Source organism: Bufo gargarizans, chromosome 7 (genome assembly GCF_014858855.1).
Source record: "Bufo gargarizans isolate SCDJY-AF-19 chromosome 7, ASM1485885v1, whole genome shotgun sequence".
Lineage (NCBI taxonomy): Eukaryota > Metazoa > Chordata > Amphibia > Anura > Bufonidae > Bufo > Bufo gargarizans.
Genome location: NC_058086.1, coordinates 170,935,445 through 170,950,626, shown reverse-complemented (window position 1 = coordinate 170,950,626; position 15,182 = coordinate 170,935,445). Strand labels below are relative to the sequence as shown.

At 47.0% G+C, this 15,182-nt stretch overlaps 1 protein-coding gene across 1 annotated transcript in view; it reads right to left on the bottom strand.

Moving 5' to 3' along the window:
• Window positions 1-4,392: 4,392 nt before the first annotated feature.
• IL5RA (interleukin 5 receptor subunit alpha) overlaps window positions 4,393-15,182 on the bottom strand; it is a 74,363-nt gene continuing 63,573 nt past the window's right edge. The window contains exons 7-12 of the mRNA XM_044301020.1: window positions 8,469-8,659; window positions 8,180-8,310; window positions 6,187-6,337; window positions 5,601-5,685; window positions 5,445-5,523; window positions 4,393-4,924 (exon numbers count right to left, since the gene is read on the bottom strand). Coding sequence (XP_044156955.1) covers window positions 4,778-4,924; window positions 5,445-5,523; window positions 5,601-5,685; window positions 6,187-6,337; window positions 8,180-8,310; window positions 8,469-8,659 — 784 coding nt within the window. The 3' untranslated portion in view covers window positions 4,393-4,777. The remainder of the gene's footprint in view (window positions 4,925-5,444; window positions 5,524-5,600; window positions 5,686-6,186; window positions 6,338-8,179; window positions 8,311-8,468; window positions 8,660-15,182) is intronic.

Here is a 15,182-nt window from a genome sequence, read left to right as displayed (position 1 = left end):
TTAGGCGCTGGGTGACAGGTATGGGTTTAGTGACAGAATTAGACTGGGATATGGCCAAAAAATAACCACACTATTGCTGGTTAAATGCACTTGGTGACGGGCGCAGCTTGCCCCTGATGTAGTATATGGCCAAAAAATGAACAGACTATTGCTGGTTAAATGCACTTGGTGTCACAGCTTGACCAACCACACTACTGAGGGTTAAATGCACTTGGTGACGGGCGCAGCTTGCCCCTGATGTAGTATATGGCCAAAAAATAAACAGACTATTGCTGGTTAAATGCACTTGGTGTGACAGCTTCACCCTGATGTAGGATTTAGCCAAAAAACAACCACACCATTGAGGGTTAAATGCACTTGGTGACGGGCGCAGCTTGCCCCTGATGTAGTATATGGCCAAAAAATGAACAGACTATTGCTGGTTAAATGCACTTGGTGTGACAGCTTCACCCTGATGTAGGATTTAGCCAAAAAACAACCAGACCATTGAGGGTTAAATGCACTTGGTGACAGGCGCAGCTTGCCCCTGATGTAGTATATGGCCAAAAAATTAACAGACTATTGCTGGTTAAATGCACTTGGTGTGACAGCTTCACCCTGATGTAGGCTTTAGCCAAAAAACAAACGCACCATTGAGGGTTAAATGCACTTGGTCGCAGCTTGGATGCACTTGGTCGCAGCACCGCACAAGACACAAAATGGCCGCCGATCACCCCAGAAAAATGTGACTGACAAACGGTCTGGGCAGCCTAAAAACAGTGAGCAATTGAGGATCAGCAGCTCAATGACCCACAGCTGCAGATCGATCAATAATCAGGTCCTTTGGAGGAGTTAATCTGCCTAATCTCGCCCTACTGTCGCAGCCGCAACCTCTCCCTACGCTAATCAGAGCAGAGTGACGGGCGGCGCTATGTGACTCCAGCTTAAATAGAGGCTGGGTCACATGGTGCTCTGGCCAATCACAGCCATGCCAATAGTAGGCATGGCTGTGATGGCCTCTTGGGGCAAGTAGTATGACGCTTGTTGATTGGCTGCTTTGCAGCCTTTCAAAAAGCGCCAAGAAAGCGTCACAAAAGCGCCAAGAAAGCGACGAACACCGAACCCGAACCCGGACTTTTACGAAAATGTCCGGGTTCGGGTCCGTGTCACGGACACCCCAAAATTCGGTACGAACCCGAACTATACAGTTCGAGTTCGCTCATCCCTACACAGAAGGTAAAACTCCATACATTTGCCATAGTTTTTGTGACTTTGAGTTTCAAAGATTTTTTATTGGAATTTTAAGGCAGTAAAACGTATAAATATATAAGTATCAAGACAACAAAAGAACAAAATAAGACAAAAAATATTCAAATGGAGTACATTAAAAACAATGAGGTTACATAGTCATGAACATCTTTTTGTGACTTTTAATAACCTTAAAGACAAAAAATTCCCAGTGTAAAGGATGGTCTTTAAAAAGAACCTGTCACTGTGACAATGCAATATGATCTTCCAGCAGCAGGTTATAGAGCAGGAGGAGCTGAGCAGATTGCTATATAGTTTGTGGGAAAAGATTCAGTGTAAGGCTTCGTTCACATCACCGTTCAGCCTTTCCGTTCTCCTGCTCCGTTATGTTTCCGCTCAGATGATTTTGAAGCGGAGACAAAAGTCCTGCGAGCACAACTTTTGTCTCCGCTCCAAAATCATTTTCTGAGCGGAAACATAACAGACCCCATTATAGTCTATGGGGTCCTAAGGGCTCCGTTCGGCTCAGTTATGTGCCTTCTCCTAAACGGAGCAGGAGAACGGAAAGGCTGAACGGTGATGTGAATGAAGCCTAATAACTCATATTTCATTTATTTAAATTCCTGCTCATTCTGGGCTTTTTAGTCCAGGAGGAGGTCCTATCAGTGATTGACAGCTATCTCTACAGCTATCTCCCAGATATAGAGGGAAGGCTGTCAGTCACTGATAGGACCTCCTCCTTATAATGGGAAGGCTGCCAGTCACTGATAGGACCTCCTCCTTATAATGGGAAGACTGTCAGTCACTGATAGGACCTCCCTGTCATAGAGGGAAGGCTGTCAGTCACTGATAGTACCTCCTCCTTATAATGGGAATGCTGTCAGTCACCGTTTGGACCTCCTCCTTATAATGGGAATGCTGTCAGTCACCGTTTGGACCTCCTCCTCATAGAGGGAAGGCTGTCAGTCACTGATAGGACCTCCTCCTCATAGAGGGAAGGCTGCCAGTCACTGATAGGACCTCCTCCTCATATGACCTCCTCCTCATAGAGGGAAGGCTGGCAGTCACTGATAGGACCTCCTCCTCATAGAGGGAAGGCTGCCAGTCACTGATAGGACCTCCTCCTCATAGAGGGAAGGCTGTCAGTCACTGATAGGACCTCCTCCTCATAGAGGGAAGGCTGTCAGTTACTGATAGGACCTCCTCCTCATAGAGGGAAGGCTGTCAGTTACCGATAGGACCGCCTCCTCATAGAGTAAAGACTGTTAGTCACTGATAGGACCGCCTCCTCATAGAGGAAAGACTGTCAGTCACTGATTAAACCTCCTCCTCATAGAGGGAAGGCTGCCAGTCACTGATAGGACCTCCTCCTCATAGAGGGAAGGCTGCCAGTCACTGATAGGACCTCCTCCTCATAGAGGAAAGACTGTCAGTCACCGATAGGATCTCCTCCTCATAGAGGGAAGGCTGTCAGCCACTGATAGGACCTCCTCCTCATAGAGGGCAGGCTGTCAGTCACTGATAGGACCGCCTCCTTATAGAGGACAGGCTGTCAGTCACTGATAGGACCTCCTAGAGGGAAGGCTGTCAGTGACTGATAGGACCTCCTCCTCATAGAGGAAAGACTGTCAGTCACCGATAGGACCTCCTCCTCATAGAGGGAAGGCTGTCAGCCACTGATAGGACCTCCTCCTCATAGAGGGCAGGCTGTCAGTCACTGATAGGACCGCCTCCTTATAGAGGACAGGCTGTCAGTCACTGATAGGACCTCCTCCTCATAGAGGGAAGGCTGTCAGTCACTGATAGGACCTCCTCCTCATAGAGGGCAGGCTGTCAGTCACTGATGGGACCTCCTCCTCATAGAGGCAGGCTGTCAGTCACTGATAGGACCTCCTAGAGGGAAGGCTGTCAGTGACTGATAGGACCTCCTCCTCATAGAGGAAAGACTGTCAGTCACCGATAGGACCTCCTCCTCATAGAGGGAAGGCTGTCAGCCACTGATAGGACCTCCTCCTCATAGAGGGGAGGCTGTCAGTCACTGATAGGACCGCCTCCTTATAGAGGACAGGCTGTCAGTCACTGATAGGACCTCCTCCTCATAGAGGGAAGGCTGTCAGTCACTGATAGGACATCCTCCTCATAGAGGGCAGGCTGTCAGTCACTGATGGGACCTCCTCCTCATAGAGGCAGGCTGTCAGTCACTGATAGGACCATCTCCTCATAGAGGGCAGGCAGTCAGTCACTGATAAGACCTCCTCCTCATAGAGGGCAGGCTGTCAGTCACTGATAAGACCATCTCCTCATAGAGGGCAGGCTGTCAGTCACTAATAGGACCTCCTCCTCATAGAGGGCAGGCAGTCAGTCACTGATAAGACCTCCTCCTCATAGAGAGCAGGCAGTCAGTCACTGATAAGACCTCCTCCTCATAGAGGGCAGGCTGTCAGTCACTGATAGGACCTCCTCCTCATAGAGGGCAGGCTGTCAGTCACTGATAGGACCTCCTCCTCATAGAGGGCAGGCAGTCAGTCACTGATAGGACAGCCTCCTTATAGAGGACAGGCTGTCAGTCACTGATGGGACCTCCTCCTCATAGAGGGAAGGCTGTCAGTCACTGATAGGACCGCCTCCTTATAGAGGACAGGCTGTCAGTCACTGATAGGACCTCCTCATAGAGGGAAGGCTGTCAGTCACTGATAGGACCTCCTCCTCATAGAGGGAAGGCTGTCAGTCACTGATGGGACCTCATCCTCATAGAGGGCAGGCTGTCAGTCACTGATGGGACCTCATCCTCATAGAGGGCAGGCTGTCAGTCACTGATAAGACCTCCTCCTCATAGAGGGCAGGCTGTCAGTCACTGATAGGACCTCCTCCTCATAGATGGAAGGCTGCCAGTCACTGATGGGACCTCATCCTCATAGAGGGCAGGCTGTCAGTCACTGATAGGACCTCCTCCTCATAGAGGGAAGGCTGTCAGTCACTGATAGGACCTCCTCCTCATAGAGGGCAGGCTGTCAGTCACTGATAGGACCTCCTCCTCATAGAGGGCAGGCTGTCAGTCACTGATAGGACCTCCTCCTCATAGAGAGCAGGCTGTCAGTCACTGATAGGACCATCTCCTCATAGAGGGCAGGCAGTCAGTCACTGATAAGACCTCCTCCTCATAGAGGGCAGGCTGTCAGTCACTGATAGGACCTCCTCCTCATAGAGGACAGGCTGTCAGTCACTGATAGGACCTCCTCCTCATAGAGGACAGGCTGTCAGTCGCTGATAGGACCTCCTCCTTCAATGCCCAAAATAAGTAGGAATTTGAATACATGAAATATGAGTTATACAGAATTTTTTCCCACAAAGTATCTATCAATCTGCTCAGCTCCTCCTGCTTTATAACATGCTGCCATCAGCTCAGACACCATGTTCAATGTGACAGCTTCCCTTTAGAATAAGCATCTTTCTTTCACAATCATTTTACCACTTGGGGGCCCTGCTGAAGCACAGTCCAGTTCTACACCAGGTTCTCGCGTCCATGTGCCACCACCAAATAAAAAAGTTATTATTTTAAGGGTTTACACAGTCCACTGGAGGAATAATCTCCAATGTGCCCATAATCTGAGGACGTCATGTACTTGTCTGATTCTACTATCTCCTCAATGTAGCTGATCACTTCTTCGTTGTCCCATGAGTTGCAGCGCATCAGTGCCTGGAAGATGGAGCAGAAGACACAAATCAATAAACAACCTTTATATGAGATCAGCCATTTTTCAAATCAAGCCGACCTGCTGATCATATGGAAATCCCTGATCGGCCATGGCCTGCAGTGGCCACTACAGAGGAAAATTGTCATTGCATGCCTATCATCCACATGCACCACTGGACATGTAATGCATGGAGGGGACAGGACAGTTACCCAAGAACCACTCATTAAAAGCTGCTCTTCAGTGTGCCTAATAGTGATGGGTCCTGATTGACGGGCCTCTTCTGTATCATTTATATGCCCGTAATAGTACCTGAGAAAACCTTTTCATTCTACAGTATCTATTCTGCTGTCCCGAATCTTAAAACGTCATTGACAAACATTCTACTGTTTTCTGTTTTTGGAGGGTTCATGAAAAAAAGGATGATATTAAATGCCCCATGATAAGTTTCATTCTGCTTTGTGCAATATGATACAATGTAACAGAAGAGCAGATTCTGCATGCTACATCTCATTACACTGATACCTGGTTTTGTACATTTTGGAAAGTTTCCTTGAGGTCATTGTTGGGTTTTGGAATCTGTGGAAATAAACGTCCCCAAAACCTGCAGGAATAAATAGTTTTTAAAGTAGGTGAAACAATGTGTCACTTTATGTACAGCAGATACATCATATGCCTTACCTAATGCACAAAATAAGTGTAAGGATGACCGATACACCAAGGCAGACAGACAGAATGATCCCAAGGGCGTCACTGCTATCAACATCTAAGGAGAAGCAGGGAAAGTGTTATATTAATACACACCACCATGAATGGGGCACGCCGTCGGGTTTTCTAGGATTTTAATATTAATGGCCTAGCTTTAAGTGCAGGCGAGTGGTCAGATGGCCAGATATGTATGGCCTACCCTGAGGATAGCCCATTACTATTAAAATCACAGAAAAGGTAGGCTTATGTCTGCTGGTCAGGTTTTCCGTACAGCCTCCTGACTACCGATCACAGGAAGCTCTCTCTCGTTCTGTGGTTTAGGAGGTGATAGAGCAGGATGTGGTATGAACAAATTCCAACCCTATGGCCAAACCAGCAGAGCTCTTCAAGTGTGTTATTCATAAAAGATGTCCGGTCTATACAGACATTTTTTTTTTTTTCAAAAGATTCAGACACTTCAATTATTGATAAGTTGTCATAAATAATTTCACCTTTAACTTCAAAATGGTGCAATTTTCACAACCTTCTAATACAATTCTGTAATCTATGATCACCTCACCTTCCCTAGAGTCTAAAAGGTCCGTCCAAGGGCTGTACAGATTGTTCCGAAACCAACATGGCTCCTTTCCAACTGCTCTCACACGGATGACATGTCTAGTAGAGGGTTTTTGCAGGAAGTCAATTGAGTAGCTGGAATCTGCTACTGTAAACTGTCATACAAATAAAAATAGTATCAAATATCAAGATTTAGCAGAGCCCAATATATACAAGAATATAACTACTATAATACTGCCTCCTATGTACAAGAATATAACTACAAAAATACTGCCTCCTATGTACAAGAATATAACTACTATAATACTGCTCCTATGTACAAGAATATAACTACTATAATACTGCTCCTATGTACAAGAATATGACTACTATAATACTGCTCCCATGTACAAGACTATAACTACTATAATACTGCTCCTATATACAAGAATATAACTACTATAATACTGCTCCTATGTACAAGAATATGACTACTATAATACTGCTCCCATGTACAAGACTATAACTACTATAATACTGCTCCTATGTACAAGAATATAACTACTATAATACTGCCTCCTATGTACAAGAATATAACTACTATAATACTGCTCCTATGTACAAGAATATAACTACTATAATACTGCTCCTATGTACAAGAATATAACTACTATAATACTGCCTCCTATGTACAAGAATATAACTACTATAATACTGCCTCCTATGTACAAGAATATAATTACTATAATACTGCCTCCTATGTACAGGAATATAACTACTATAATACTGCTCCTATGTACAAGAATATAACTACTATAATACTGCCTCCTATGTACAAGAATATAACTACTATAATACTGCTCCTATGTACAAGAATATGACTACTATAATACTGCTCCCATGTACAAGACTATAACTACTATAATACTGCTCCTATATACAAGAATATAACTACTATAATACTGCTCCTATGTACAAGAATATGACTACTATAATACTGCTCCCATGTACAAGACTATAACTACTATAATACTGCTCCTATGTACAAGAATATAACTACTATAATACTGCCTCCTATGTACAAGAATATAACTACTATAATACTGCTCCTATGTACAAGAATATAACTACTATAATACTGCTCCTATGTACAAGAATATAACTACTATAATACTGCCTCCTATGTACAAGAATATAACTACTATAATACTGCCTCCTATGTACAAGAATATAATTACTATAATACTGCCTCCTATGTACAGGAATATAACTACTATAATACTGCTCCTATGTACAAGAATATAACTACTATAATACTGCCTCCTATGTACAAGAATATAACTACTATAATACTGCCTCCTATGTACAAGAATATAATTACTATAATACTGCTCCTATGTACAAGAATATAACTACTATAATACTGCTCCTATGTACAAGAATATAACTACTATAATACTGCCTCCTATGTACAAGAATATAATTACTATAATACTGCTCCTATGTACAAGAATATAACTACTATAATACTGCTCCTATGTACAAGAATATAACTACTATAATACTGCTCCTATGTACAGGAATATAGCTACTATAATACTGCTCCTATGTACAAGAATATAACTACTATAATACTGCCTCCTATGTACAAGAATATAACTACTATAATACTGCCTCCTATGTACAAGAATACAACTACTATAATACTGCTCCTATGTATAAGAATATAACTACTATAATACTGCTCCTATGTACAAGAATATAACTACTATAATACTGCCTCCTATGTACAAGAATATAACTACTATAATACTGCTCCTATGTACAAGAATACAACTACTATAATACTGCGCCTATGTACAAGGATATAACTACTATAATACTGCTCCTATGTACAAGAATATAACTACTATAATACTGCCTCCTATGTACAAGAATATAACTACTATAATACTGCTCATATAATACTTTCCCCCTATAGCTTTTCTCTGGTTTATAATGTTTTGCTTATTTTTTACCGTTTCATTTCTGCCCTTTGACCCGATGTTGACTTCATATTGGAAGCATGTTTCTGGTAAGGAGGGGACGGGGTTCTTCCAGTGTAATCCCGTCTCATCCAGTGTCAGTTTCTGGACGGGTGGGATAGTCTCTGGAAGGAGGACACATTTTGGATGATCACATGACCTGTCACATTATAATTTCTGTAGATCAGCCGGTATGAGGACATTATCAGCAGGTCCATGTTGGGGTTCAGTGCCCCCCCCCCCCCTTCTTTCTATCCTACAGCTTCTTGCGGTATTTCCTCACCTATTTCACCTGATGTGAATATCTTCTCCATTGCTCTGATCTTTAGGCTCTTGCTCGTCCCATTGATGAGAACCAGGAATGGTTTGTCGCTGCTGGTGGAGATGTATTTAGAGAGAGTCCAACATCCGACCCGTCTTTGGCCCCCGGGTTCTGTCGTGTAGTCCAGGCACCTCTCAATCTCTGTATCACACCTGCAGGAGACCCGTATTATGTGAGGCTGCCAACCAGAATCTTTCTTTTTTCTGTACAAATTATCCCAAAATCACGGACATCCAACAATTTTTACAGACAATTTGGAAAACCGTACCGACTGATAAATATTATAAGTGTCTATAGCTCAGTATATAGATAAGACCTCATTACCGGCATTTACTGGGAGAACCACCAGCCTCAAAAAATCACAGACACATCTATTTCTTTTCATGGACAGAGGTATAAATTTAAAGACTGTCCAGATTCTTCTGGACTGTTGGCAACCCTGCTGCCAACCAACCTCCATCCTCAGTCATGGCCTGAGGACACTTGGAGCGCCAGTGGAGATGGGCTTTTCATCCCAGATTTTCACAGGTTCAGTAATGGCAGCAAGGAGCGGCGTGCCAGCCTCCCGCCTACACTATGTATATGATCTGAGAATTCACTCATGCACAAGCAAATATGGGGTGCTACTGGCACTGTTAATGGAAAACTGCAGCTGGCACTCACAGGGCACTGAGGCTGGCACTGTTATTGGGGGCAGTGAAGCTGCATCTCTTATAGGGCACCTAGACTGACGTTTTTATTATGGGCACTGAGGCTGGCACTGTTATCAGGATACTGAGGCTGGCACCTTTATGGGTACACTTTATCTGCCACTAATATGCATGTGTAAAGGATCTCCTAGCACACCGACCGGGTACCTCCGTTGATGGATGCTCCCAGTGCCTCCCGAGGACTCCAAGCACTCCGCTCGACACAGATACCACCACAGGAACCAGGAACAGCTCTTACAAGAGCTAGAAATAATAGCCATGGGAGTATACACGTATAGCAATCCCCACACACATGAGACGAGGCTCTATGTTGAATGTAAAACAGCAACTCTTTATTTGAACACACAGCATAGATTTATACACATCTTCCAACAAGGTTACCACTCACAGGGTTTTGTAAAAACAGCCAATCACCACGTACAATACACTCAGACACCCCCACACAAAATCCTCCCCTCTGCCTGTGATACAATTACCTCACACTGGGTTGATGTAATCATCACAGGCAGGAGAATACACAATGTCTTCTGTCCTGGAGACAACCAAGACGTAATTCAATTATCTCTCAGGACAAAGGGACATCGCCAATACACACAGAGAGACAATGGAACAGACCTCACTACTCAACGTATACAATGTCCCACCCTTTACAATACACATAGACATTTAACATCCCAAAATGGCACGAATTAGACCAGGGGTTCAAGTTAGTACAAGTCCTTTGTGAACAAAGGAGGCCTGGCTGATGAGAGGGCCCATAATCCTGGGGCAAGAGGCTAGCAAACAGGCCCCTCCAAAACCCAGTGGCGAGGTTGGTTTTGCCAAAGCATGATAACTATTATGTCTGCTCCAAGCAGTCACCCAGATTTCCCAGGCCCCTAACCTCCCATTAGTAACTCTGTTTGCTGTGTTGTGCTACCGGCTCCCCTCCGGTAGTATACATGGTCAGTGTACCCCACTACCTGCTCTCCTCCGGTAGTATACATGGTCAGTGTACCCCACTATCTGCTCTCCTCCGGTAGTATACATGGTCAGTGTACCCCACTACCTGCTCTCCTCCGGTAGTATACATGGTCACTGTACCCCACTACCTGCTCTCCTCCGGTAGTATACATGGTCAGTGTACCCCACTATCTGCTCTCCTCTGGTAGTATACATGGTCAGTGTACCCCACTACCTGCTCCCCTCCGTTAGTATACATGGTCAGTGTACCCCATTACCTGCTCCCCTCTGGAAGTATACATGGTCAGAGTACCCCACTATCTGCTCTCCTCCGGTAGTATACATGGTCAGTGTACCCCACTACCTGCTCTCCTCCGGTAGTATACATGGTCAGTGTACCCCACTATATGCTCTCCTCCGGTAGTATACATGGTCAGTGTACCCCACTACCTGCTCCCCTCCGTTAGTATACATGGTCAGTGTACCCCACTACCTGCTCCCCTCTGGAAGTATACATGGTCAAAGTACCCCACTATCCTGCTCTCCTCCGGTAGTATACATGGTCAGTATACCCCACTACCTGCTCTCCTCTGGTAGTATACATGGTCAGTGTACCCCACTACCTGCTCCCCTCCGGTAGTATACATAGTCAGTGAACCCCCCAGAAACTTCTTTGTAAAAAAAAACCATTTTTGCAGGTAGTGAAGATCGCTCTGTCAGACCAGGCCCGGCAGACGCTCCATGTATATACTGTATGTCATGTTGTGAGATTGTGAAACAACTATTTCTGCATAATGTCTGTACTTAAACTGTCATTTGGCATTCCGGGCACTAGAGGCCACTGTTTTGCAGCTACAGCCAGCATACTCTGAGATTTGAATATGAAAAATAGATGATGACTCATGCTGATGACTCATGTTGATAACTCATGCTGCTGCCTGTGAGTGAACCAGGAAGTGTTGATCTGACATGGTGGAAGGATTGTGCTGTGAGGGACTGAATCCGATTCCATCCTGGCTTGCAGATGTCTGGCAGTTAATGGACACTCAGAAGGAGGAGAGTAGCTGTTATACCCTCTCTGAATCCAGCTCTTTTGAAAGAGAGGTTGTCCCAGGAAGACCAGTTCAGTGTGTGGACAGAAGGCCTCATCATCAAGCAAGGCCGCACGGTTGCTAAGAGGTTGGTGGCCATCCCTGGTAGGCTGCATCCTCGGGCCCAGAACGGACGCAAGTCAGTACACCTGGTTACTGATTGTTATATTGTGTGGTGCCTGAAGTTACAGAGACTAGCCTAGGCCTAGCATTAGTTAGTTAGTTAGGATTAGATCGCTTTGCTAGGCTGTACTGTACTGGACTGCAGCGCAGTTATTGACTTGCAAGCTCTGCTGCGTTTTCCATCGGCTAGGGGTGTCCTCTGTAGCGGCACAGCACGACTTGCAGGCTCTGCTGTGTCCGCCATCGGCTAGACCTGTCCAGTGGGCATGGACATTGACTGTGGGTCCGGGGATATAGCGTTTTCTATACATGTTTGTATTGTTTTGGTGATGCTTATTACTCGTTGTCTAAGTAAAGTTTCTGTTCTTGCATAGTAAACTGGTGTCGCTTTCCTTGTCTGTGACTTTGCTGTATTCTAGGGAACCCACCCAGGTACACAGCTTACAACTTGGCGTAGTCGGCAGGATACAGTGACCGTTATGGACAGGAACGCGGCGGGAGATCAGGACCCAGCCCAGGGTGCACAGGCGCAAGTCCAGCTTGCCCCCAACAATATGGCTACCCCAGTAGGATACATTCCTGTAGGGGCACTGCTGCGTCATCTGCCAAAGTATGACGGTAACAACATGACATTGCAGGACTGGACTGAAAGGGTGCGAAGTGCGGTTAAAATGTGTAACCTGACCCCCGAACTGCGGGCCGAGGTTGCATTGGGAGCCCAAGAGGGTGACGTCAGGCAGACAGTGATGGTAAGGCCTGACTCTGAGAGAGATACCCTAGAGAAGATATTCTCCCTGCTAGAGAGAGCCCAAGGGGGGGGGGGCGAGCCAAAGTGGTACAGTTACAGAGTCACTTCTTTAACCGACCCCAGCGAGAGAGCGAGACCCTGATGCAATATTCCAATGCTCTACAGGAGACACTGAATGAGATACAACGACGAGACCCTGAGGCTATGGGTGCCTTCCAGGAGGTGGACCGGCTACTACGAGATCAGTTCATAGTGGGGCTCTCCAATAAATTCCTACAAAATAAATTACAAGAGATGACCCGAACAATGGCCGATATGACATTCTACAGTGTTTATTTAGCCGCCGTAGAGAGGGAGGAAGAGCCCATACCAGTGGCAGCGAGAGTGGTGAATAGCGCGCATTATACAAGGGACCGGCCAGGATCTGAAGAATCTGAGTCCTTAAAGGATGTGGTCCAGGCCCTGCGGGCGGAATTGAAAGAGCTTCGGCTGGAAGTATCCCAGATGAAGGTAGAACCGTCCCGGCCTCCGGAAACTGTCCCCGCACCTCGTGTCACTCCACCCAGAACAACCCCGGTGAGGGGGCCAGGCAGAAGAGGGCCCCTCTGTTGGGTTTGCCGAAAGTACGGCCATATGGCCAGAGAGTGCCCAGAACAGGTAGCGTCAGAGCCGACGTTAAACTTCCGACTGCTGCAGTAGCTGGGCGTCCTGCAGCGGTGCACCAGAAGTTAAGCCCTCTGCGTGAAGAACGTGATCTGTATGCCAGCAGCCCCGTATTAGAAGCTGAGCTTGAAGGCCGAAAGGTTTGCTGCCTAGTTGATACAGGGTCAGAGTGCACTCTAATGCCTTTGGAGTTCTTTGAGAGGCACTTCAGGCATATGATGGAGCCCGAAGATGGGAGCGTCATCAGGCTGACGGCTGCCGATAATAGAGAGATGGATGTTCGAGGGATAGTCTGGATACGGGTCCGACTGTTTGGGCAAGACATCGGTAAGAAAGGGGTCGTGCTGGTGGACCATTCGTCCCGGAAAGGAATGGACGTGACCCTGGGCATGAATATACTGAGAGACCTAGATCATCAACTCTATGCCAAGGAAGGGCCGAAGTACTGGCAACGGGCCACCGCACACCGGCCTACCCAGAAGGTCTTACAACAAATTGTGAGGAGCTGTAGCCTGCAAAAGAGTAACCTGTCCGGACGGGCCATTGGAGACGTGAGGGTGCTACGGAAGACTCTGTTGAAGATCCCACCTCGACAGGAGCGAATATTAATGCTGCCAGTGGGGGCTGGACGACAACTGAATGGACTACAGGTCCTGATCGAGCCCGCTTATCAAGAAGAAACGCAGATTCGCCCACTGGTAGCCCAGGCCCTTGCTGTTGTGGACTTTGGGTGTGCTACTGCGATCGAACATGAAATCCCAACCGGCGATGCTGCGCCGATCAGGGAACGCTACCTGCAGATCCCACCTAAGATATATCAGGAGGTGAAAGACATGGTGGCCAGCATGTTGGAGAACCGGGTGATCCAGGAAAGTCAAAGTCCGTGGGCTGCTCCGGTAGTCTTGGTGCGGAAGAAAGACGGAAGTCTCCGGTTCTGCGTGGATTATCGGAAGCTGAATGCTCAGACCGTCCGGGGTGCCTAGCCCCTTCCGCGTATTGAAGAGTCATTATCAGCCCTAAGCCAAGTTAAGTTCTTTTCAACTCTTGACTTGGCTAGTGGGTACTTGCAGGTGCCGGTGGCCAAGAAGGAGAAAGCCAAGACGGCCTTCATTCTAACTATGGGACTCTACGAGTTCAACCGGATGCCCTTCGGCCTCTCCAATGCTCCGGGGACATTCCAGCGATTGATGGAACACTGTCTGGGGAACCTCAACTTCGAATCAGTATTAATATACCTGGATGACATAGTAGTGTTCGGGGCCTCCTTTGAAGATCACCTCCAGAAGCTGCGACAAGTCTTGGGACGGCTACGAGACCATGGGCTCAAGATCAAGCCAAAGAAATGCCAGCTGTTCCGATAGCAGATAGAGTACTTAGGACATGTGGTCACCCAGGAGGGAGTAAAACCAGCCCTCAGCAAGGTGGAGGCCGTTCAGAAGTGGCCCCGGCCAAGTACGCTACGGGAGGTACGGGTGATCGTGGGACTGGCAGGGCTACTACAGGAGGTTTATACCCAAATTCGCTCATGTGGTGGGCCCGTTAAACGAGTTGCTAAGAGGCACGGCTGGGGGCCCGAAGAAAAGCCCCGTCAAATGGGGGCCCCGGCAACAAGAGGCCTTTGAAGCGGTGAAAAAGGCACTGACCAATGCCCCGATTCTGGCTTACGCACGGTTTGATACCCCCTTCCTGCTGTATACTGATGGAAGCCTACATGGTCTGGGGGCCGTCTTGTCCCAAGTCCAGGATGGACGGGAGAGAGTCATCGCCTATGGGAGCCGGTCCCTAAGAGAGTCAGAATGCACCCCTGATAACTATAGCTCCTTTAAACTGGAACTACTGGCACTGGTTTGCAGAATACCTGACTGGTGCAGAAGTGACCGTGATGACGGACAACAACCCGTTGGCACACCTGGAGAATGCCAAGCTCAGTGCACTCGAGCAAAGATGGTTGCCCGCCTCTCTAAGTACCAATTCCAAATCAAGTTCCGGTCTGGTAGGGAGAAGGGCAATGCCGATGAACTCTCTCGACCTTGGTTGCTTACCTCTGTTCCCGGAAGTGGCACATTCAAGTGGGGTGGCGTCTGGAATGACGCTGGTGCTGGTGCTGGGGAAAACGTTGACTGATTGGTAGAGAGTCCAGATTAGCTGCCGCGATTTGTGGAAGGTGAAAGAATGGGTTTGGGGCAAGATCTGGCCTCGGCCAGAAGAACGAGCCCTCCTGACTCAGAAGTTGTTAAGGCAGTGGGACAAGCTGACAATTACTCAGGGCCTCCTGTGCCGGATCATATACTTACAGTCAGAGCTGCAGTACTGGCAACAGATTGTCATTCCCATGTCGTTGGGACCGGAGGCCGCCAGAGAAGCTCATGAAAAGGGAGCTCATTTCGGGAGCGACAAA